This window comes from Sus scrofa, chromosome 18, assembly GCF_000003025.6.
Source record: "Sus scrofa isolate TJ Tabasco breed Duroc chromosome 18, Sscrofa11.1, whole genome shotgun sequence".
Classification (NCBI taxonomy): domain Eukaryota; kingdom Metazoa; phylum Chordata; class Mammalia; order Artiodactyla; family Suidae; genus Sus; species Sus scrofa.
This window is the reverse complement of record NC_010460.4, coordinates 45,649,545-45,676,284: the sequence shown is the minus strand read 5'-3', so window position 1 is coordinate 45,676,284 and position 26,740 is coordinate 45,649,545. Positions and strand designations below refer to the sequence as shown.

The 26,740-nt window shown below is 36.6% G+C and overlaps 1 protein-coding gene across 5 annotated transcripts in view; it reads right to left on the bottom strand.

Moving 5' to 3' along the window:
* The window catches only part of SKAP2 (src kinase associated phosphoprotein 2), a 176,820-nt gene that overhangs the window by 137,464 nt on the left and 12,616 nt on the right, over positions 1–26,740 (bottom strand). For all 5 annotated transcript variants that reach the window (XR_002340310.1, XR_002340309.1, XR_002340311.1 and 2 more), the window contains exon 4: positions 21,540–21,644. Coding sequence is in view for 1 of the 5 variants with exons in the window: in XM_021078833.1 (XP_020934492.1) it covers positions 21,540–21,644 (105 nt within the window). In the remaining 4 variants the exon portion in view is untranslated. The remainder of the gene's footprint in view (positions 1–21,539; positions 21,645–26,740) is intronic.

The following is a 26,740-nucleotide window of genomic DNA, read 5'->3' as shown; positions in this document are numbered from 1 at the left end:
AAGCTCAATGGTTAGTAAAACAAAGTTGGAAAAAATATATTGGAGAAATTTTTTTAAACTAAAGAAGCTATTAGTAAATAAAACCCAAGTATTTTACATTTAATAAAAACACTAACTTTTATTTCATATATTGCATTTTCCAAAGAACGACTTGGCAAATAACAGTATCAGAATTCCAGGTGATAAAATTCAAGACAACAATATTTAGATTTTAATTTTATTTAATTATGAAACATGTAGACACATGATACAGGTTTATTTCTTTAGAGATTTCATTAGAAAAAAACATATTTTAAAATGTGATTTTAAAAATAGAGAATGACTGTCACAAGAAAGAATTTACCTATTTACAAAGAAAATAGGACCCACTAACAAGTACTGTTAAAAGCTACTTCCTAGCACATTTAAAATGTAACTTTATTTATAAAATTTTGTCTTAATTTTACCTTAACCATAACCATACATCTTGGGTTTTTGGGTCATCAAGTATGCAAATATCCAACCAAAGAAGAAGCCATTTGGAATTTCAAAACTGCCAAGTTTGATTGCTCTGGCATCTTTCCAACAAAATAATCCAGTAAATGGTTCCTAGGGTTAGGGCTCATTTTGATCAAATTCATATACTGACAAAGGAAGCTAATGCAATTTCACTTAAATAAAAAATGCATGGATCACTGAAATTTAACATAGGTTGTGTCATGTGTGAACCACAACACTGAAGTGTCTGCCATATTTACAGTATAAAATTGAGCATTAAATTGTAAAAACAGTCTTAGAGTTATCAACTCATTTTAGTTATTCAATAATATGAAATGATTAAATGAAATTATCATCTAACACAACTTAAGCTACCAAAGCTTAAGTGTGAGTTAAAATTTCAGAGAATTTCACAATATACACAAACATTAAACTATTACGTTGTACACCTGAAACTAATATAAGGTTGTATGTCAATCACACCTCAATTATGAAAAATTTCAGAGAAAACATATACCAAAGCAAAGTTAATCATCTAATCACTTGGTCATCTTGTGACATTAAGAGCTAATAAGAGTGGTCAAGTCCTATGCGTCAGGTACTTATCCTTACAACAATCCTATGGGATACTACGATTATCCCTATTTTATAAATTAAGAAACTAAGGCTTAGAAAATAATTTTCCCAAAATCAAACTGTCAAACTTGGATTGAACCCAAGTATATTTGATACCGTAATCTGGGCGCTCAACCACAATATTACTTTTTTTTTTTTTTTTTTTTTTTTTTTTTTTTAAGAGCTGCACTTGCAGTATATGGAATTTCCCAGGCTAGGGGTTGAATCGGAGCTGCAGCTGCCAGCCTACACCACAGACACAGTCACAGCTATAGCATCTTTGACCTGCACCACAGCTCACAGCAATGCCGGATCCTTAACCCACTGAGCAAGGCCAGGGGTCAAACTGCATCCTCACGGATACTAGTTGGGTTCGTTACTGCTGAGTCACAATGGGAACTCCAACCACAATATAATTTGATCCTTGATATGATAAAGCACAAGTTTTATCCTCTTTAAAGCCTTTCAAAATTCAGTTTTCAGATACTAGAAGTATATATGGTCTGCCCTGAATAACGCTTAATAATGTTTAAGATGTTAGGGCAAAACATAGTTTATAAATATGATTCCTTAATTACAAGGAGAAATATGATCAGACAATAAAAACAAAGAGAAAAGAAAATCCAAAGAACATGCCAGGACTCAAACGAATGCCAAACTATCAAGATAAAATGAATGCCCATGTCTGTAAAATCATACTAAGGAGTGAAAGTCATTAACAGCTTTTAAAATTCTATAAATTAATATCAGATGTTCAGAAGCAAAAGCAACAATTCTCCTGGTTTACCTATGAGGAAAGCTGGGGCAGATGTTTCTGTTCTGAACCTCCTAATCCATCTTTTCCTACAATCTCTGGCATGTTTTATCTTTCTTAATGACATGCAACATGTTTGGGCAAATAAATCAATGATTCTCCGTATATCCCATAATTCAGACTCCCTCTTAAATTTCTTTGAATTTCTCAATACTCCTTCAGTTTCAATGGGCGCCATCGACCTTAGCCACTTTACCATTTTCTTTATAGACGGTATCACTTCCTTGAGAAAAGAATCTCCGTGTCAGGATTCACCTTAAGTCTAATCGTGAAGTCTGTCATTGGTTCTTCTCCACATTCCCTCTGGGTGCTGACTCTCCCTTGCCCCTTGTTTCCACCGTCAAGGCGACCAACAAGCTTCGAGTCAGGTCCTGCTCAGGCCAGGTGTGCACCCAGATGTGCACCCACCCCTGTCTCTCTTCTCCACTTCCAGCTCCTCTCCCGCCACAAACCAAAGTTTTGTCTTATGACACATTCCTCAACCTTTATGTCTATTGGCTTATTAATCCATTATCTCCTTGCTTCACTCATTATTACCTGTGTTAAATATGACAATTGATGACCCAAAGTAGTAAATATAGGAGTTCCCGTCGTGGCGCAGTGGTTAACGAATCCGACTAGGAACCATGAGGTTGCGGGTTCAGTCCCTGGCCTCGCTCAGTGGGTTAAGGATCCGGCGTTGCCGTGAGCTGTGGTGTAGGTCGCAGACGCAGCTCAGATCCCGCGTTGCTGTGGCTCTGGCGTAGGCTGGCAGCTACAGCTCCGATTGGACCCCTAGCCTGGTAACCTCCATATACCACAGGAGCGGCCCAAGAAATGGCAAAAAGACCAAAAAAACAACAAAAAAAAAACCAACAAAGTAGTAAATATGAGATACATCATTTGGTCCTCAACTACCAACTGTCTTAGAACTAGAACTATTTTCTGAGGAGAACCTAGTGTGCCTCCAAGCCAAATGCGTTAGCCCGCTTTCAGGTACAGCCTGTAAGTACACAACTCTCAGGGTTCACAAATTTTTTCAGTAAAGGGTCGGATAGGAAATATTCTAGGCTTTGTGAGACATTCAGTCTCTGTCATAACTGCTCACTGCTGCTATTGCAGCACACAATAGCCAGAGACAATGTGTAAACACACAAGCGTGACTGTGTTCCAATAAAAAATTATTTATAAAAATAGCAGCATGGGAGTTCCTGTTGTGGCTCACTGGAAATGAACCCGACTAGGATGCATGAGGATGCAGGGTTGATCCCTGGCCTCCCTCAGTGGGTTAATGATTGGCGTTGCCCCAAGAGGCTTGGATCTGACATTGCTGTGGCTGTGGTGTAAGCTGGCAACTATAGCTCCGATTCAACCCCAGCCTGGGAACTTTCATATGCTGCACCTATGGCCCTAAAAAAGAAAAAAATAGCAGCACGTCAAATTTGGTTTATGTACCACAGATTGCCAATTCTTTTTTTTTTTTTTTTTTTTGGTCTTTTTGCTGTTTCTTGGTCCGCTCCCTGGGCATATGGAGGTTCCCAGGCTAGGGGTCAAATCGGAGATGTAGCCTCCGGTCTATGCCAGAGCCACAAGCCGTGTCTGCAACCTACACCACAGCTCACAGCAACGCCGGATCGTTAACCCACTGAGCAAGGGCAGGGATCGAACCCACAACCTCATGGTTCCTAGTCGGATTCGTTAACCACTGCGCCACGACGGGAACTCCAGATTGCCAATTCTTGATCTAAACTGTTATTTTAGCGCCATGTGGAATGACTTCTCCCAAACTGTGTTTTGGCATTATGCTATAAACTTAAGTTGAAGGATCATTTAAGGAAGAACTCCAGAGCATTACTTGAGAATTTTCTTTATCACATGACTTGGTATTCTTTTTCTGAACCTCCTTGAAAGAAATTTCACTAGGTTCTACTACTACTCAGAGATATACTTCTCTTGAGTACCTTAATTATTTTTATATCAAAGATGCTATAAATCATGCACCTAAGCAGTTTTCCTCTTTGCATTGGCTGATACAAAGCTCAGGGCCAAAAAAGTGGTTGAGCTCCAGCAAAACTCTAGAGTACTTACAGTATGCATCTGAGATACAAACATTAATCCCAGTTTTCACTATAGTTTTCCTTTCTGCCTTCCTTCTCCCCATCCTTAACTTCCTAACTCATTCATTTTAAACCTTAGTGTAATATATTTATCCTTAACTGCTTCAATTTTTTTGTGTAACAATAGAAATTAGGAAAAAATAAATTCAAATAATCTAAAATTCTAACATTTTTGGAGTTCCTGTCGTGGCTCAGTGGTTAACAAACCCGACTAGTATCCATGAGGATGTGGGTTCATTCCCTGGCCTCACTCAGTGGGTTAAGGATCCGACGCTGCTGTGAGCTGTGGTGTACGTTGCAGACAAAGCTCGGATCCCATGTTGCTATGGCTATTGTGTAGGCCGGCAGCTACAGCTCTGATTTGACCCCTAGCCTGGGAACCTCCATATGCCACAAGTACGGCTCTAAAAAGACAAAAAGATAAATAAACAAATAAATAAAATTCTAATTTTTGTTTAGCTATAATCTATATAACTCTACCTTTGTATATTGATGCTATAAGGTGATTTTTTAATCTATCTAACCCTCATATTCATAATATTTTCTATTTTGAATAGTCATTTCATCTATTTAATACTTTATACACATATACTGCTAAAAAAGAGAAAATAGGATAGCTGAACAGTAAACAGGTTAAAAAAAAAACACTTTACTAATGTCAGTCTTTAAGAAAGATTTAGAAAATTTTTAAAAAAGTATTAAACAGTCTAGAGAGTCAGCCTTCCTAACAGCATTTTTTTTTGCCTCCAGCTCTTCTCCCTACAAATCAATTCAAACTTTAGCAAGCTAAATGATTCTAATCTACTGCTTTAATGATATTACTCTCCTCTAACCAGCTGAAATACCCACTGCTGACTATATATCTAAGAATACTGTCTACCCTCACCCTTTATTTTCCTGTCTCCTTATGCTTTTATAACATCTAACCTTAGTCATACTTGCATTACCTCCTACTTTGTTGCAGATATTTGTTTTTGCCTAACCTGACCTGCATCTTGCTTTCGGTAAAAGGACCTCAAATTTCCTTTAGAAAACGGCACCTGTTGTAATCTCCATGTGGTTTGCATGGGGCTGACCTCACCCCTCCTGCACTCCTTTTTAGGCATATGACCCAGTCCTAGCCAAACGGAACACCACACCTTCACCCCACCCCTCACCCCCTTCCCTGCCTAGACCGAAGTGATTGGTTCAGAATAAGCACATGACCCAAGTCAAGGACTTTTGTTACAACCATAGAGAGAGCTTTCCACTGGGCTTGCTAAACTGGTAGAAAACACCTAAGACCCTGTTAGTGGCTGGACAATTTTAAGAGAGCTACACATAGGAAAGCAGGATGTGAGTAAGAATACTCAACACAGTTTGAACACTTACCTGAATCCAGGTGGGCACAAAACAAGACTCTGTCTATCTCTCATAGGCAAACCAATAAATTCCCCTTTCTGCTTTTGCTTAAACCAGTTTGAGCTGGGTTTCTTCTCTCTCACGCACCGAGAGAGTCCTAGCCAATACATCCTTTCACCAGGCTAGTTCACAATCTGAACAGCTACTACCTCCATGTTTCACATGTCAGAAGCCTTCATATTCTCTCAGATCTTGTTCAAATGCCACCTCCACTATCAAGGCTGTCTTCATTCCAATCATAATTATTATCTTCTTTCTCCCGGTATATGTCTACGGCAGTGAGATGACACCAACATGCCTCAAATCAAAATTGATATTCACATCTCTTTCCTCTGCCGATCTTAAAAGCAGTGGTATGTCTTATTAATCCCCCATTCTAACAAAATAAACAGTAAAATCTGTTGCACTAAGCTTTCATCCATGTCGCACTCTGCCTAAAACATACACCATTGTTACCCTCTCTCACTACTTCTATTTTAAAAACTCAATTCTTCACCTCCGAAAAGACACATTTTCTTTTAGCAAAGAAATCCTATTCTAAGCATATTAGAGGTTTATAGCGTACATACATCCCAGGACACAAATCCCAGGACACCAATGCCAAAAGAAGTCCTATTCAATAAAAGAAATACACATGAATTTCTTTCTATACATTTTATAACTTTTTGATATTAAAATATTATTTTTAGGAGTTCCCGTTGTAGATGAGGGGTTAACGAACGCAACTAGCATCGATGACGATGCAGGTTCCATCCCTGGCCTCACTCAGTGGGTTAAGGATCCGGCATTGCTGTGAGCTATGGTGTAGGTCACAGACTCGGCTGGGATCCAGCATTGCTGTGGTTCTGGTATAGGTCAGCAGCTATAGCTCCGGTTGGACCCCTAGCCTGGGAATCTCCACACGCCACAGGTGCGGCCCTTAAAAGGACAAAAAGACCTAAAAAAATTACTTTAATTAACCTCCCTTTGGTATTAAAGAAAGTGATGGGCACATTCAAAACAGCACAGCATGCAGGTGGTACTGACAGCATGCAGGAGGTACTGGAAATGAGGGGAGAACTTCTGAAGACATTAAAACAACGTGACACAAAAGCACATCTCTGAGATGAAATTAGTTTTCTGAGATTCTTTAAGTATTACACTATTTGTTTCTGCTTTTTAGGCATGGAAAAGAACTAGATGGTACCCAAATTACATTAACGTCTTCTCTAGATGATCTGAGTTAAAAGCTCTGAGGCAGCCCCTTTGCTTCATGACAGCCAAACTTGGAGACTGCTCTCAGAACCTTCATATGAAAATCTAATTAAATATCTAATTATGACATTGGAACTTGAAAGTATAACTGACAAGAAAAGTGTAATTAGAATCCCTAAAATTTCCCCATAGTGAAAAGAAACCTAACATTTACATTAAAACAGGACTGTGACTATGGATGAAGACAAAGATGTGACTCCTCACTCCCCCCCAAAAAACCCCCAAACCAGTAGAGTTCTAAGACCACTATAATTCTCTCTCTGACCTTAGCTCAATGGTTCTGTGAAAAAGATCCAGTTTTCCCCCAAGACATCACACCACAAATTAATGCTTTGGTTAAAAATTTGCATATGTATAAATACATATATATAATAGAAATTACTAGAAAAAAGTAATGATCACATATTTGGATAATGCAGGAACGTCAAATGTTATAAACATTTCTAAGTGCTTAATCTCAATTTCTATACTTACATTGTTGCAGACTGGTAACAAATGGTGACAGACTCAGACTGGTCTGCCAACTACACGCTGAACAGCACTGTACAGATAATTCACGTGGTTTCCTTATGTCCCAGTCTCCTTACCTGACAAGACTGCTAAGTCTGGTGACTGATACACGGGGAACACACACACACACACACACACACACACACACACACACACACACACACAAACATGTCCCTACAAAATAGGAGAAGCAAATTCAAAGAAACAAGCCAACCATTTTTTTGAAAGCTAAAAAATAGTGACCATTTTTCTAAGACGACCACCCCAGGATCCTTTAGATCCCACCACCATAACTACACACTAACAAAGACTAGCCCAAGAAAGCCAGAAAGTCAACAAAATAAACTACTTAGACCATATGCTCTCTGAAATAATGTGTTAAACTGATATGAAAGAAGAGTCACGTGATTATACATTTCTATTTGTAATGCAACAAACCTTATTCAATTTACATTTCAAAAGACATGGATGATACTGCTAGAAATGAGAGGAGTGATATCTTATTCAGTAACACAAAGCAAAATTCTTTTTAAGTGATGTTACAGACTACAGAATTCAAGAGGTCACTGAAAATTACTTTTTGCCATTTGCACAATTTTTCAAATATCTGCTCAGCAACAACAGCATTAAAGATAGGCTGGAATATATCCCTGTTTTATTTTGTATATTGAGCTCATGATTCTTTAGAGTAAAACAACTCAATATTTTGAGAAATTACTTAGCTTTGAATTCAGAACACCTTAAGAATCTTTAGTTAGGTAAAGATTTCTTAAACACCAAAAGCACATGCAACAAAAGAAAGAGACAAACCAGATTTCATCAAAAATGAAATCTTTTGGAGCTTCTGTCGTGGCTCAGTAGTAACGAACCCGACTAGTATTCATGAAGACGTGGGTTTGATCCCTGGCCTTGTTCAGTGGGTTAAGAATCTGGCGTTGCCCGAGTTGCAGTATAGGTCTCAGAAGTGGCTCAGATCCCAACTGGCTGTGGGTTAGGCCAGCAACTAACCCTGATTTGACCCCTAGTCTGGGAACTTCCAGATGCCATGGGTGCGGCCTGGAAAAGAAAAAGAAAAAAAAAAAAGAAAGAAATTTTCTTGCTTCAAAGGACACCATCAAGAAAGTAAAATGACAACCCACAGAACTGGAGAAAATATTTACAAATCATATATCTGATAAGAGATTGGTAGCTAGCATTCTCTTAGAACTTGATAATAAAAAGATAGCCCAATTGAAATATAGAAAAAGGATTTGAGTAGGTCTTCTCCAAAAAAGAAATACAAATGACCAAGAAGCACATGAAAAGATAATATCATTAGTCACTAGAGAAATGTAAGTCAAAACCACAAGGAGATACCACTGAACACCCCCCAGGATGGCTAAAATACAGACAGACAATGACAAGCACTGAATAGGGTGTGGAGAAACGGAAACCTTCACATATCGCTGGTAGGGTCATAAAATGGTATATGGCTTTGGAAAATAGTGTGACAACTTCTCAAAGAGATAAACTTAGAGTTACCATATGATCCAGCAACACCATTGAGAAGAAATTAAAACATATTCACACAAAAACTTAGACACGCGTGTTCACTGGGCACTACTAATAAGAGCTAAGAAGAAGAAACAACTCAAAAATCCATCAAACGATGACAAACAAAATGGGGTCTATCCATACAAGTGAAGCATCTCTGGGCCGCAAAAGAGAATGAAGGGCTGATATGTGCACGACATGGATGAACCTTGAAAACACTGTGCTAAGTAGAGGAGCCAGGCACAAAAGGCCACATACTGTGTGATTTCACTTATATGAACTGTCCAGAATAAGCAAATCTATAGAAACAGAAAGCAGCTCTGGGGTTGCTGAGGCCCATGAGGGGGGAAAGGGCAGATCCACGGAAAATGGGGAGTGACGGTTCATGGTACAGGATTTCTTTTTTGTAGCAATGACAATGGTCTAAAACTAACTGGCTGTTACTTGCACAACTCTGTGAATATATTAAAAACCTATTGAATTGTATGCTTTAAATGGGTAAATTTTATGGTTCATGTTAACTGTATCTCAATGAAGCTATTTTAAAAAAAAGAAAAGAGGAATCCTATACTCAACCCCCCTAAACTCTTTTTTTTTCTTTCTTTTTAGGGCTGCATCTGTGGCACCATAGCCACAGCAATGCCAGATCCAAGCCTCATCTGCGACCTACACCACAGCTCACAGCAATGTCAGATAAAAAAATCCACTGAGCAAGGCCAGGCATCAAACCTGCATCCTTATGGACACTAGTCAGATTCTTAACCCACTGAGCCACAACAGGACCTCCCCCCACAAAAAAAACTCTTGATAGACTCTGTAAAATCAGTCATCCCCTTTAATTCATAAGAGCATGTGTTTTCAAGAGCCATAATTTTAGAAGGTTTAATAAAGAAATTGCTTTACTCTTACCCCAATTCTCTGCTTCAAGTCATTATGTGTAGAGAAAATGCTCAAGAAAACAATTTACTCAAGTTGACTTTTACACCTTTCTTCAATAGGACTTAATAACAGTTTAAAATCTACAGCATACTGTATCCAATTTTCTCTCAAGTACTGAAGCAAGGACCCTGATATCAACCATCAGTTCTGAAAAAAAGACTGTGGTAAGCAATGTCAAAGACTGCATTTCTTGTCAAATCTTTGTAAAAATAAAAACATTTTTTGCCTTAATTCACTCTGGGTTTATTGATTAGCAGAGCATCTGTTTGCTACTATTGACTTTCCAGTCCTGCATTTGGACCTGTTATTGTCTTTAACATCATCCAATTTGGTTCTTGAATGAGAATAACAAGACAATAATTGGTATCCACGTTTCCTTATAATTTGAGGCCACTTTCCCTCCATTTTTCCATATACAGCTTTATGAATCTTCTAACATAGTTTAAATTCATTCAAATATTCTCAAGAGTTTGCAAAATTTTTAGTCCCTGGCTATTGAGTTCATGTGTAAAATGAACTCCTTCCATGGGCTCATGATGCCAAACCGCAAATTTTTTCTACGTTTAACATCTCTCCATTATCCTATTCTCATTTACTCAATAAAGAATAAGTTAAGGCACAGGAAGGGAGAATGGTTCTGAGCAAAGACATCATAAATTTGCTATAGAAAATGTAACCACCAACATTTTTCAATACAGAGCACTCACTTTTTTAAAATGACCACGTGTTCTGAATCTCTAAAACTTCCACTACAAATTCTACAAAATCCAACTTCGCCGGTGAAATATAAGAGCTACATGGTACAGAAGAGAGACATCGCCTCGGGCACATAGCTGTGTCCATCATAGAAAGGACATTTCTCTAAGACAGTCTCCAAAACATGCTAGATAGCAGTAACACTTTGCATTTAATATATCCGTGCTATGGGCCAGGAAGTATTCGAAGCCCTTTATGCTTTATCCTTAATCCTCATAATAGTCATAGGATATGGATAGTGTTATCACCTTCACTTGACAGATGAGGAAACGCAAATAGATTAAGCAACCTACTGGAGGTCACAGAGATAAGTAATGGAAAGGCCAGGCAGTATGATCATAGAACCTGTTCTCAACCAGTTTCATTTTTAGGGTGATTGAGACAGGTCTCATGCCATATCTTCCCCCAAAGGAATGAAACCAGAAAAAGAAGGGCAAGCTACAGCTCACTGACACTCTATTCCCATATTTCTAGATAATTACTAGGCAGTCTGGATGGCTACTGTTATCTCAAACCCAATTGTTCAAACTTAAACTCAATCATTTTTATCTTCCTCTGAATCTGTTCTCCTTCCAATTTTCACATTTTAGTCAATTCTCCAAGTCATTCAAATTTAGAGTTCTGTAATCATCTTTTTTGGCTTCTTTCTTTTTTCAATTCACACCTATCCACTTACCCAGTTCTGCCCATTCTTCCTCAAATGTATCTTTTCCTGTCCAGTTTCACTATCCCTATCCTGGTCTAATCTCTGATCACTTCATATCTGGATTAATACAACAGTTCCTTATCTCACAGACTAAAGGTTTTTCACCCTTCAACCCACTCATAACCTACAACTAATTAAATACTTTTTTATTTTTTTAATTTTTCTTAAAGTATATTGATTTACAATATTGTGTCAATTTTTGCTGTAGAGCAAAGTGACCCAGTCATACATACACTCTTTTTCTTGTGCTTTCTTCCATCATGAGATTGGCTACAGTTTCCTGTGCTACACAGCAGGACCTCGTTGCTATCCATTCTAAACAAAGATTTCTAAACTACTTTTCATCATAGCACTCTTTTGCTCAAAAGTCTAAGATAGATACTCACTTTGCTTACTAAATCAATTCCTTATGTCATTTAAAGTATTCAAAGCTTAGATTCTATTTTCCCTAAAATAATAATGGAGCTCTATTTAAAGAAACCGAAACCCATCCACAGAGGTAGCACCTTGGCCAGAGAAACTTGCTTAGGGGCCAAATCAAGACGTGAAGCCAGGGCTAATGCTTTTCACATGTCACTCTTGTCAATCTCCATCTCCCAATGTTCTGCAGTCTTCCTCAGTCTTTTCCCAGTTCCTTAAACAACGCTATTTCCAGTTCCATTTCCTTTGGTCTCCATCCCTCAGCTCATCTGAAAAGCATTCTCCTCTCCATTCTCTACTATCAAAATTCAACCCATCCCTGTTAAACTCTACTTCCAACTCCAGTTTCTCCCATAACACATTCGCTGACACGAGTTCCCAACAGCTTCTTCCTTTCATGACCTCCTAAAGTATTAGTGTCATTGGGACACATTTCTGTTTTGAACAAAGTTGATATGGTTTCTATTAGGTATGCGTATCTTGTACCCACAATAAGATTTCAACTCTTTTAGAATAAAAGATAGTCATTTTCTATCGCTTACAGCATCAGAGTTCTTTCAGAAAGCTAGCACTCACTCTGATTACATCTGAGGCTTGACTGACATACTTATCTGGACTACCTTTGGCTTGTAGCCAGGGAGCATACTTCTCCCCCCAGCAATGATTCCAACAGGTCACTGGAAGAGTTGTGAAATCACTGTGAAGATGTTTTAGGGTAAAGCAGTCTCTCTTGTCATTAAAATAAGAACATAGGCTGAGCATCAACCTTTACTCCTAAAATTCCCCTTGAAATTCGTTTGCTTTGTTTTGAAAGAATGAGCCCTTAACAACATTGGTAATCCAGAAAAAGTATCTTCAATGGATCAAAAATTTTGAGTAATTCCTAGCAACTGGAAGGCAGATAAGACCGGAGTGATGAAGTCATAGCAGAGGACACCAAAGCCCAGGAGGCCACCAAGGAGAGCAAGTGCCAGTGTTCCCAAAGGAGCCTCAGGAATGCTATGAGCAGAGTTACGGGATGGAGCGGAGAGACACTCACTAAACCACTGTAATCAAAGCAGCCGGTAGCAGAGGCGTTTTTGGTGTGGACTAAAGCTTAAATTATACTCTCTAAACAATGTGCACAAGCTCCCTGAGGAGGGCTCCCGTGAGGATAACGAAACTGAGAAGAAGCTGAGCAGAGCTTTGGATGGTTCCGAACTGCCGCCACCCTAACACCAAAAAAGGAGAAAAGGAGTTTCAAAGCTGTAACTAGAAACGAAACACAAGCCTTCAACTGCTACCTCGGCAGTCTCCTATTTATTCTGCCACCTGTGGGGGTCTCAGTCTGCCTCTCTGCTCCTCACTCAGACGGAGGCGCGCTGCCACCAGGAGAGCTTGTCCTCTTCATTCATAACCCCCAACAGACCTCCCAGTCAAAGGCAAGGGGTTTGAGGATAACAGACATGCAGAAGCAAAGGAACCCCACACAAACTACCTGTGCTACTTGGCCCAGCAGCTCACGCATAAACATGAATCAAATACCCAAGGCTCTTCGGACATTTGAAGAAATTGAAAACATGAAGGAAAAGAACCAATGCATAAAATCCAACTTTAAGACAAAGCACAGACAGCTTAGAGTTAGAGGATCAAACATAAATGTTATAGACCTTAACAACGCCAAAATAATTTAAGTAACAAATTTGGAACAGAAGAGTGGGGAGAGAGTTGGCAGGAAGACTGGGTGCACTAATTTCCACATACTTAATAACAGAGAGTCCTTAGGCACTTTCTGAGTTTGGTACATTACAAAATGAGGACACTATTTAAATCAAAAGCAAATGCAAAAAGAACTAAAAATAAAACAATAAAAAAATTGGGGAAATTCCCATTGTGGCTCAATGGTAATGAGCCCAACTAGTATCCATGAGGATGTGGGTTCAATCCCTGGCCTCACTCTGTGAGTTAAAGGATCTGGCGTTGCTGTGAGCTGTGGTGTAGGTCACAGATGCGGCTCAGATCCTGCATTGCTGTGGCTATGGTGTAGGCCAGCAGCTGTAGCTCCAATTTGACCCCTAGGCTGGGAACTTCCATATTCTGCAGGTAAGGCCCTAAAAAGCAAAAAAAAAAAAAAAACCCAAAAAACCGGGAGGTAGATGTGGGAGAAGAGGTGAGAGAAGGCATAGAGAGAGTCTGTGTACTGTTCAAGGTTGATGAGACAAGAACTACAAGTACTGTGCCCGAGGTCACCATGGCAGTTAGAGAAAACCTGTTAGCAAGAGGGCTGCTCTGGGGTAGGGTGAGCTGGAACAGGCTCCTACTTCTTACAAGGTGCACCCTTCTGTTCATTTTTACTTTCAACCATATGCATGTCTCTTGTAATTAGAAAAAAACTAGCCTAATTTTTTAAGTAGCATGGCATAAACAAGCAAAAGGAGCTGAAGTTTGCTACGTATAAGCTGGATATGACGGTCAAAAGACCTAAATTTTTTGAGTTTCAGTTTCCACAACCGCACAACAGGGAAAATGTCTCCCTCGTGGAGTAATTCTGAGCCGATTAAAGGACAAATGTACATAAAAGAATCTGGCCCAGTGCCAGATGTATTTCTCAATAAATATTAATTAAAGATGGTTTAATCCCCTCTCCTTCCTAGAGATGCTCCCCCAACCACCGGCACCTCGAAGGTATTCTTCTCAGAGAAAGGGAGCTCTCTTTGGAATCCTGGGCCAGGCTAGCATGTCTTCCTCTAAAATTAAGTAGGTCAGTCTACGGTCTTAACCTTTGCTTCTCAATGTTTAAACTCTAATCTCACACTTTGGCCCAGGTTGCAAACAGGAGACACAACTGAAAATAGGAAAGCTACACATTGTAACTCTTCCAAACAAAGACTAAAGGCCAAGTTCAAATATACACATAGCAAGAAAGATAAGTCTGCTGTGTGCCCATGTCTTATAAGATCTGATGTTCTGCCATAGCCAGAAACACCTTTACCACTGGCCCAGTGCTGGTATGTAAAGATCTGAGAGTGGGGCTTGAACTCCCTAGTGTTCAGGTGTGCCCCTTCAACATGCAAACATCCCTGGGGTAAATTCTCAGAGCCTTTCGATGTCCTTAACTGGGAGCCTGATTTGACGGGAAAATAGATTCAAAAATGGGACAAATACCCTTAGACAACAGTCTCAGGAAGGGCCCTGGTGAGTGTGCTGAGGGGCCACAGAGGAGTACAGCAAGTAAAGGACTGCCTAATGCCAGGCCTGGTACACAATGGCACAGGCAGCCAAGGGCAAGAGCTCAACCCTTCTTTTCAGTCACAGAGACTACTAAGATAAATGCCACGAGAACTCAGTTTCTCACACTTTAAAGTGTGCCTGGGGGTGTTCTTTTCTTTCTTTCTTTCTTTCTTTCTTTCTTTCTTTTTTTTTTTTTTTTTTTTTTTTGCCTTTTTTACCATTTCTTGGGCTGCTCCCGCAGCATATGGAGTTTCCCAGGCTAGGGGTCAAATCAGAGCTGTAGCTGCCAGCCTACACCACAGCTCACAGCAATGCAGGATCCTTAACCCACTTAGCGAGGCCAGGGATCGAATCCACAACCTCAGAGCCACAACAGGAACTCCCTGGGGGTCTTGTTTAAATGCGAATTCAGATTCAGTAGATATGGGTGGGGACAGAGATCCAGCATTTTAAATAAGCTCCCAGGTGACACTGTTGTGGCTGATCTGCAGTCCATACTTTGGATAGGAAGGGGCTAAGAATCTCTTCCTTTTCAATGCAATGCAACCTCATCTCATCAACACCCCCTGAACCAAAAGCAACAGTATCTTAGCTGGGGAAGAGGCAAAATATAGTGCATTTGAGAGCAGAGAATGGTCCTTAGAGTCAGACAGACCTGCATTCAAATTTCATTTCAGCCGCTTATGTGCCCTTGGGCAAATCATTTAACCTCTCTCCCCTGGAGCTTCCTCCATTGTCAAATAGTGATAATATCTACCTCACAGAGAGGCTGGCAGGATTAAAAATAATCTAGTAAAAGGCACTGAGCTTGCTGCCACCACTGGATGGTCTCTTTGCCTTAATTCATCCAACAATTAACTGCCAAGATAATCTCCCTCAAATACCCATTCATCACATCAGTCTACTGCTTCAGGGATCTCTTAATGACTACTAAATCAAAGGTAACCTCCCCAACTGAACTTGGTACTCAGATCTTACTGTCAGCCATCTGCTTCCCTCCAAGACCCCCTCCACTCCCTCTTCCTCAACATCACTCTGGCTATTACCTTTCAGCAAATCACCTCTATGCAACCATTAAGTGTACTAATTCTGAAATGTGGACACAAGCATTTGGAGATTAGGGGAATTTCTAAGGCCAACCTCTTCACTTCACAAGTCAGAAACGAGAATCCAGAAATGCTAACAGACTTAGCCTTGACAAAAAAAAAAAAAATATTATCAACCAGTACAAAACCTGGTTTTTGGACTTCTGCTCTAGTCGTTCTTCTTGGCATCTTTTCCTACTTTTTCCCCAGGAAAATTTAGGAACCCTGTAAAACTCACTTAAATAAATAGCCCCCCCATCTACAATTTATTTACTCCATAACCTCTCAGAATGTAGGCATAAAGGTTATGTTTTGGTTTATTCAACACAATGCCAAAACATATGACTGACTCGGTCAACAAATAAGGGAGGAAATCAATGAAATCAATTATTTGCCTTGGTATAGACCAAATCAATTAAATACTATAACACATATTAGTTACTAGAATATGCCTTATTAGAACTTGGATTGCTAATTATCTTGGTGTAGGTGGCTATCTTCTCTTTTCAACTAGATAACAATTCTCCTAAAAAAGAGGAACTTTGTTCTATTCATTTTTGAATTCCCCATTGCACTGTCAAGGTATCTTGCTCCTTCCTTCATGAATTGTGAAAATAACTGCTAATTTACTGTGTGAAAGATGCATTATTTTTATGACATTGAGTTTTATTATCTTTGCCATCTTTCTCATCTAGCCCACTTTGTTATTGCCTTATTTGCCCATTTTGTTTTATACTAATGCATCTTCCCATTCAATGGCACAAAACTTAGAAAGATGATTCTCAATGGCTATGTGTTTTTATTTTACTCATATATACTTTCGTATCATAAAAATATTTTACATTTGTGTACTTGATATCTCTAATCCACAATATGTATCTTGAGTGTTAAAAACCTGTTTTCTTTTTTTTTTCACTTTATTGGAGTATTGTTGACTTGCAATGTTGTATTAGTTTCAGGTGTACGGCAAAGTGAATCAGTAATACTCCAATAAAATTTTTTAAAACATGCTTTTCACTTTTTATCATTTCCCCTAACTATAATCCCTTGCTTCTACCAAAGTACTTGAAGCTACGCTATACACATTACTTTCTGACTAAAATAATCATTTCTCTTGTACTGCTATAACACAAGTTAGCAATTGGTATATTAACCAAAAGAAGTTTAAAAAAAACCCACAAGTTCAACAATAACATATATAGACAAAGATATGTGTAAGTTGCAAACTAAGCTAAATTCTCAGCATAAAATACAAAAATATGATTTGCATTGTCGAAAACTACATGATATTAAAGTTGGAAAACATTTACCCTAAATAGTAAGTTATTGAAAGAAGCTTGTTCTTCCTGGTTTTAAACACTGTTTCATATTCTGCTAGAACCCAGAGAAAAATAAGCCATCTATTGGTTGGCTTTTACAATAACTAATTTAGTGTTATACCTAACTTTACACAAAAAATATCTTCCTCAAAAGTTTGGTGTGTAATGTATAAAATTCTACACACTTCCTCTAAATCAGTGTGTGTACATGAGCGGGTTTATATCCAAGCTTGCTGTAGATGGATTATGAGAGAGTTCATTATGTATAAGTATCCTGGAGATAATTCTTCTTAAAACAATCCTTTGAAATGAGTGATTTATATGTTTTATAAACCCAAATTTTCATATACTGCATTTTCTTAAAGAAAAAGTACATTCAAAAAGAAAAAATATTATTTACTATTCTAAATTATGATCCAAACAGCTCAGCCTTTTTTCTTAATCCTAAACTTTAAAAACAGTTCTATACCTAAACCAGTATTTTTTCATATAAACCTATGTCCCTGTAATGCCCACAGTTTTCAGTAACCTATGTTACTTGGGATTTTTAGGTAGGAAGATATCAGGACAATAAATGACTATTTTATATCTTTAGCTTCACTTCAGTCTTCCTATATTCACACCCTGGAGGTTCCAGATCCTTATCCACAAAGTGATTATGGCCTAGGACTGAATCAGATTTGTAACAAACGTCCGCTGGGATCCTTTGACCTACCATCGACGGGCAGAGCCAATATACGTCTTCTAGCTCACTGAATCCTTTCACCTTACCTTAGGGACTTTTCACAATGCTATAAGGTTAGAAGCTTCCTTTCACAAGCAGCGAAAATGAATGAAAAATGATTTCAGAATAGAAAAAATGGAAACCCAGGTCATATTATCTAAAAGCTACCCTGCATCTACCACCTGAGTGCTTAAACAAACATCCTAACATGTATGAAAAAGATACTCTTCTTTAACTTTTGAATTTCATTACCTCTCATTTTATCTGATTACCGACATGCACCATCCTTATTAACACTTTAATATATCCAGCCATACAAGAGCATGAAAGTTCTACCAGTGATCTACAACTGTCTAGAAACCATTACGATTTGTTTTTAAGTTTTCCAGAAAAAAGAGCTCAAAGCTAATAAAGTGAAATTTCTAGTAAATATAATTTTTTATAAATATTACCACATCAAAATGAAACAGTAGTCCTGTGATCATTTATAAATATGTATAATAAATATAAATTTTATAAATATTTTCTCTTAAAAATAACAAACATTTCTAAAGAGAGAGAAGAAAATATTACAAAACACAGTATTTTTAAGCCACAAGTTTACAAAAATCTGTCACCATCTATGTTACAATTCCAGTCATCAATAAGGCACTTTTCTTCAATGCGCCATTCAAAAATCAATTATATCAACTCTTTTGTATAGAGAAGCAGCACACCTTTCAGGCAACTAGTATTAATGAGCAGACATGACTATAGAATCTCCATCTGTTTCTCTGACGAAGCTGTGGCTACTCTAGTCGCTCATTGAAATCCCATTAATCTGGGGTGCCAAGGTCCAATGCGAACATCACAACTCCGTCTAACCCCTTATCAGCTCACAATAACCTACAAGTGAACTCTGCCTGTTAGCATGCAGCAAGTTATGATTTTGCTATCAATCAGGCAGTTCGCCAATAAAAAAAAAAAGAAGAAAAGGGGGGGGCAGGCTGGAAACTGTGTCTGGCAGGGCTTGGAGACTTTGTTTTTGTTTTCTGTTTTCATCCTCTTTCAATTTCTATAGGGTGTCTGGACCTTGTGAGATTATGTATTATCCTCCTTGGCTGTGATTTAATTGCTACCAGCAATCAAGTCGAAGCATCACTGAAGTGTGCTTGAATTTCATTAGAAGATATAACTTATGCTACTTTCCTACAGTACCTAATAAACCATAAAGAAACCAAAACACATATGGCTTGAGGGAATAACTGGAAAATTAGGTAGCCATTTGGGAACTGAGTGAACTTTTGAACCGGAGGAACAGAGAAAAAGAAATATTAAAGGAAAAGACAGACTTAGAATGCACACAGAGATGTGCAGGTTTGACCTTTTCAGTACCTTGAAAATTACATTAGCATTATGAAAAATACATATCATGTTTAGAGTTTATAATCCATCAAAGCTCAGATACTTTGTTAGTGCCTACCATAAGGTAAAAGTCAAAAGGACAAAACAACAATCTGATTTCATAAAAGGCCTTTTAGTGACCTGTACTAAGTTAGTTATACTTACTGTTAAATGCATTATCATTCTATAATTAATACATCACTAGACTAAGGTCACACAATGAAGGAAAATTTATTCAGCAAAGGAAAGAGAACATGTGTAAATAAGTTGCAGGAAGAAAAACTGATGTGACTAGATGATATTTTAGAGTGGAAATTAAAAGTCCAAGTGGTAGTTTCAAAATCAATTTAAATGAAGAAATTAAATTTTCTTAGAAGAAAATGTAAAATTATCAAAAACAGTATTACTTATATACCAAAAATGAATAATACTACAAATTAAATTTTCAATCAGCTTAAGAATTGCTTACATAAACACTAATGAAAATGCAATAATATTTAACAAAAAATGTATTGTTACACATAAATATAACTTATATAACTTATTAAATAATATTCAAATATTGATAGTATTTTAACAATAAATCTCTTTCATGTTATTAATATTTTCCTGTATATTGGGTTAAGAAAACAAACATGTGATAAATTATTTCCTCATAAGAAAGAAAACACAATAATCATGTAAATGCACTATATAAAAATAATTCACCTTTCCTAACAAATCACTGGCTCACACAGCTACTTAATTGCTGGATTTCTTAGGTTGTAATTTTTTTAAGAATGCACATGATACGGTCCCTTGCACATCAAAACATTTATGCTATTTTGAGAAACCCTGAGTATATATATTCCATGAATATATATTCTCTGTGAATGTATACATATATACATATTCTCGGGAGTATAAATATTCTGTATATGTATACACAGAAATATACTCATTTCTATCTACCAACATTTTACAGAGAAGCAAAACAAATCATTGTAATGTGTCTGGAAGATAGTTCAATTCGAATAATAATTCATTGCTTTGCCTGAAAATATTATTTCATCAATTATAAAACATTTTCTAGTAGAAATGCTTTTGAGGTTCAGGTTAGAATGGGCAATGCTCTGTTTCAGATAATCAGTGTGACTGAAGAGAAATGTGCATCTTTTAAAAAAATAGGGACTATAAGAGCAACTCGTTCTTTTTTAAAAGTAGAAATTAAATGTTTGCCAAAATGTAAAATTCAACATGAAGTGAATATGATGATTATTGCTACACATTGTACAAAGTTCTGAATATAAAAAAAAGATTGTGCTGTTCTGAATCAGTGGTTAGAATGTTTATCACTTATGCATGTACTCGACTTATCCCTGTTCTGCAATAGACATAATTTTATACCTCATAAAAGCAATTTATGTTTCCAAAGGGAATAATCTGGATAACATAAAATGTGGAGTGCTCTGTTGCAGGAAGCATATTTTCATTCAGCAATTGTATTTAGAGATGGAACTGCACAGTTTGATCATCATAGAGTGGCAGAAGGCATTATTCATTGCTACGTCTATGGGAAACTTTGAGTGCCACAAATTAATATGCATGGCTAATTTATCAATACACATTCTTAATTTGTAACGATATATCACCTTTATAGGTCTCTATAATTCAGATGCACTCAACTGGGTAGTTACAACAGAGAAAGCACACAAGTTTCATAACTTTGGCAAGTTTTAAAAATTACTAAGGGATAAATAATCAACTTTATTACTATTTCAATTAATACAAAAAACTATAGCATTATTTATAATGTGGGATATCTCAGGTGACAATCAGAAAAATGAAAATGTGTATTAAAAGAAGCATTTGAGGAAAACCTGTCTCAATGAGAGAAGGTAATGTAGGAATAATTAATTTAATATTTTATGAACTCATTTTGCATGAAGTTTTCAGGAAAAAAAGAGATCAAAAACCATTTTCATTATTTATAAACTAAATAATACAATAAGCCATTAAGCAGCACAATAAAATTAAGCAAGAATATGATAATATTAAATTAACCAACAAACTTACTAATAATATTCATATAGTGATGCAAACACTCTCCTAAAAATTCTAGTAAAGGAAATTTCCTAGGAAAAGAAGGAACTACATACTTAGGAAAACCACTAGAGAGAGCTCTTCTGTTCCTTAAAAGGTTCTGGTAAAGGTAAGTTAACGGAAGCCTCTGTGTTTATCTGCTTTCGGACAAGACCTTTACATTGTTTTGAGTTAAGAGTATCAAGAGGTATATACTATGGGAAAATGTCACATACCATCAGAGGCTTCATCATCTTTATCATATCTTTCTGAGGCTAATGAAACAGTGTCTGGAGGCCCAGCAAAAGGGTCATCATATTCTTCTCCATCTTCTGCATCACCTATAAAAGAGTCAGAGAAAAGGCCTCTATAATTTAGCCATCTTTCAAAGTGTTACTTTGCCAAAGAGGTAAATTTTACTATTAAAGTCAGTCACCTTCATGGAAAATCAGAAAAAAAAAAACTTTTTTAGGTAAAAATAGATGCTATTTTAATTTCAGTGTATGGCCACTGAAATTTAGATACAGTAAAGGTTTTTGAACATCAGTATACAACCACTTCTTCCTGTTACAAAAGGATATAAGTTCCAAAATTATGAATACAAAGAAGTAGAAGCAGGTTAAATGATACTATGTATCCAAAACAAACAAAACCAAAATAACAGCAACAAAAAAGCATGAAAAGCACAACAGAGAAAATAATTCAAGTTAATTCCATTTACCTACTCAGTAATTGGGAAAATGATGATGAGAAATTGATAATTCAAAGCCATACAAACATATTATGTTTTCATTAAAAATCATAGGATTGTATTAGAACAGATTAAAAATACTCGGTAGCATTTTCAAAAGCAGGAATCCTTTGTGTGAAAAACTGCTTTAAAACTTATATAAACATTTTAAATTCAAAGAAGGTGATTTACAAACTAGATACTTCCAACTTTTCATTCAGTGATAATGTCATCTTTTAAAAATAAAAGTCTAGCCAGTTTTCTACATGATTCCCAAACCTTAGGTTGATTGGTTAGTTTGAAGTCATTTAATCCCCATGATAAAATCTTGTGGTTTGGGTTTTTTCCACATACTCATTTAGAATAACTTTTTAAAAGAATGAATCACACATCTGCTATATCCTGGTTATGTAGAAGCCCTCATTCTTCACCCATATTCAAGAAAGAAAAATGTATGCATAATACCATATCATTGATCTAACTGTTAACAATTCAAGTTACTTCTTAAAAATTCAAAAGAAAACCAGTGACCTCAAGTATTATCCAAAAAACATGGTGAAAAGCCCTAGAGTGCTTACAGTATTACTTTTAGATCCGAGCTGCTGGATAGATCCAGCTTACAGCTACTGAGCTCTCCAAAAGGAAACTGTACCCTCAGTCATCCATCTGATGGGTAGCACCCCTAATTAACCTCTTTTAAGACAACACTGTCAAAGTAATAAGAATCAAAGTTCATATCTATTTTCTTATAATTTTGATATTTCACCAGCATTTGTCATCCCAACTCTGAAAGTAAAGACAGGACTATCTCCCATCAAGACAATAAAACTGGAACATAGAGATGACCATCTTATAATCCTTGGTGATTCCATCATTATGTGCACCACGCATGGTGATGTTTCTTCCCCAATGAAAATTCCAAGAAACAGCTGCAAATACTACTCATTCTTTGGATTTCAACTTCTCTGTCTTTGGAGGTGTTCAAAGTACTCCTTGGAACATTCAGTGAGCCCTTGTAATATTTCTCTAACGGAAAGAAGAGTGGTCTGATTTAAAATATGAGGTAAGGAGTTCCCTGGTGGCGCAGTGGGTCAAGGACCCAGCTTGCCACTGCAGCAGCTAGGGTTGCCGCTGCGGTGTGGCTTCCTTCGATCCCTGACCTAGGAACTTCTGCATGCCCTGGATGCAGCCCAAAAAAAATGAAGTAAGAGAGAACCTCATAAAGTGCTAGTAAAAATATGTTTCAACATGAAATGACAATAAAAATCACAAAAAACTGCTCTTAACGACTAGAAGTATCTTTACATTCTTAATAACGTAAGAATTTTTGTTATGAATTGTCTAAGGATCTTTCAACCATGAACCATAAAATAAATCTGCTGTGAAAAAAAAAAGTATTAGGATGCTTCAACTGCATCACCATAACTTAGCACTTAGCATATTACACTCTTAAGAATATAAAAATACAATAAAGTTAATGACTCTAAGGAAAGGATTTTGAAAAAAAAATCAGATGCTCAGGCTTATATCTATTAAACTATGTGGAAATAAACACACAGATTAATAAAAAATGTTAATTGTTTTAAAGATTTGAAAATCAGAATTAATTTATTATTCTTTGATACTACCCAATATACATTTTTGTGTATATATCCATGTATATATTCATATATATACACACACAGCAAAAAGATCATTACTATAGCTACAAATTCAATAATATTAAATATGAGATGGGGTATTCTATACAAATTAGTCACTGACATTTGGGGAGACACTGGGGTTTGGGGAAAAATAGGTTGAAAAAAAATACTTTCTGGATTAGAGAGTAAAGTGAAATTGTCTTCAATTTACCCATTCTAAGAACTACAGTTCATTTCAAACATTGTTTTTCTTTTAATTACCGTGATATTACTATTTATCTAAGACAAAATAAATTAGGTCCTGCTACTGGTCTCATTTCTTACTGCCCCCCCCCCCTCCTCTTTTTAAGCTTCTCTTGAATAATCTCAGAAAGTAAAGAATAAGAATTTCTGTGGTATCCGTAGAGGGTTATTTCCTTTTAACTTGCATTAATTTGAAAAAAATACATCATTTTTCAAAAGGGTTTTCTTCATTTTACTGTTGTTCAAGTGATGATCCATCCCTCCCCCCCCCCTTTTATTCTTTTTGCCATGCCTTAAAGAGCTGCGATAGTATAAGGAGCTTTAATTGAACACAGGGGTCGCTGTTGAGAAGTGCAAAGCATTTTTTCTCCCCAGGGGCTGAGTATTTGTAGCTATACCTGCAAAGACTTTGATAAATTAAAAGGAAAATGTTCAACTTGTGTTTATGTAATAGAAAACTGAACTCCAAAGCAACAATGGGCATCAGGTAAATGTATCCAATACAATTTACAGACATAATTGAAAGCATTACAGCCTAATCAGACATCTCAAAGAAAAGCATGCTCAAATGAAACGTCTACAGAATCATTAGTTGGCAGCCATTCTATTACAATCACACATAATGTCAGTGGTGCCTTGAGCCTGTGCCAATGACAACAGCATAAATTTTGCATCTCATTTCTATGGTCATAAAATTAATGATCAGTTTAAAAATACTTCTTTGTAAAAGTTATTGCGCAAAGAAAAGACATGAATGTGTCCCTGTTATGTACTCACAAGGATAATTATGGGGTTGTTGCTCATTAATACTGTTTCTCGTTTCCCTAGAAAAGCATTTGATTTATCCCACAACTTTCGAAAGTTTAATTAACGATACAAAGTTAACAGTCTAAAAGACAATGATCCAAGACTTCTCTTCCTATAATTTCACCGGCAACTTAAATAACAGCAAATTCAAGGCTTAATCGTACCACAGCAGCATATTTCTTTGAAGAATATTTTTAAATTTATAGTAGTTGGGTTCGAATCACTATTATCTCTTCTTCTGTATATGGCTCATGGTCAATTAACATCTTCCTAAACACCAGAGATAAAGCCCAAAGGCAACTGAATAGTCGTGATCTCTATCACCACTGAAGGTGATTTAACCAATCGACTGCTTGTTTTAGCAAATACAGTCCTACTTTAAGTGCAATCAGGTAAACATTAAACTAAATAATACACCTCAAAATTTAGATGATAACCATTCCCTCTTTATAGAGCATGAAAGACAAACTTAGTGGGGAAATTACTTGAGTGAAAAAATATTAATTTCTAATATTCTACTCAGTTCATTTGTCCAAATGAGCTTTTCAAGCAGTAAAATACAGCTAAATAGACAGAATTAAGCATTTAACTTGCCATTTCTTAAGGGAATCTGTAGTTTAATTCTTAAGACTTTAAGAGATTTGGGTCACCATAAATAAGATTCTCCACATAACTCTTCTGCCATAGAAGGGCTAATTTATAGCGTGCAAATATGAGGCAGAGTTTTAAAGGAAAGATACTATTTCTCAAGCACTACCTTTGATATATATATTTCTACTACCATAGGCCCCATAATCTCAAACAGGCTTAGCACATTTGTACAAGGCCAGAGATGGAGGGTGGGGGTGGGAGAGCTGCAAGTTATTTGCTCAGATTTCACTGGGGAGCTAACTTTCAACAGAACATATACTGTGTTAGGAAGGGGACAGGAAAGGAAATTAAACATCATCCAGACGTCTGACTTTTCTGCTGTTCTCAAGGTTTCTATCAGAACAAACTAAAATGGGTCCCTTCTTACCGAACAGCCATGACATTCAAAAAAGGAGTTTAGTCCATTAATAAACTGAATAACACCAATGAGGTCAAAGGAAATTGCTTTCTAAGTAAAACGACTCACATTTAACAATAGCAATGGAGTCTTAAGGATAAAAGCTATTAAATATTTTTCATTTAGAGGTAAAATATTTTAAAGGAGAGAATAAGAGTTTTCTAGTGATGATATCTAAAGGGAATTGAAAGCAATATATTCACATTTTTAAAGCTGTAGACACCAATATTTTACAAGGTTGAAAAATATTCTCTCGAAATATTTGTTTAATGTTAATGTACATGCCTTCTTTTAATAACTGCTGATTTCTTCAAAATTATTTGAAAACTGAATTACAAATCAAGATTTACTAAATCCTCTTGATAAATGAAGTTGAATCTGAGACTATATATAACATAGTATTTACTGATCACTGATTACGTGTCATCCATAGGTAGGTTCGCGTTATCTTAATTATTCTATAAAGAAAATAGTAATATGTAAATCACCGCTGGAGTAACACAAGCCTAATATAAGGGCAAGATACTAATGCAAGTAAAACTTCTATATCATATTGCCTAATATACATTAGAAAATTCTATTCTATACTCAGTTGATAACAGTCTTTACTCAAGTAGTAATAGATTTTCATCACAAAAAATACTTACTTCAAGTCACACTGAAAAGAGCTATGGCCTTCTTACGTGACAGAGAACAAATTCTAAAATAATCATAACTACTCAATTCCAAAATGAGAATAATTCTAGTGCATGAAGCCTATATTTAGGAGTATACTTTCCAGTACTAGGCTATATTGCAACTAAGTATAAAAAAAACTAAGGTTAGATGGTTATTCTGTATGTCCAGTATGTAAAGGCTATAGCAGGAGACATGAGAGGACAGTAAGGAAGCATGATAGACATCTGTGGACATTAGAGAAACTAATAACTCGCTTATTAGGAATGAATTAACACAGACTAATTCATT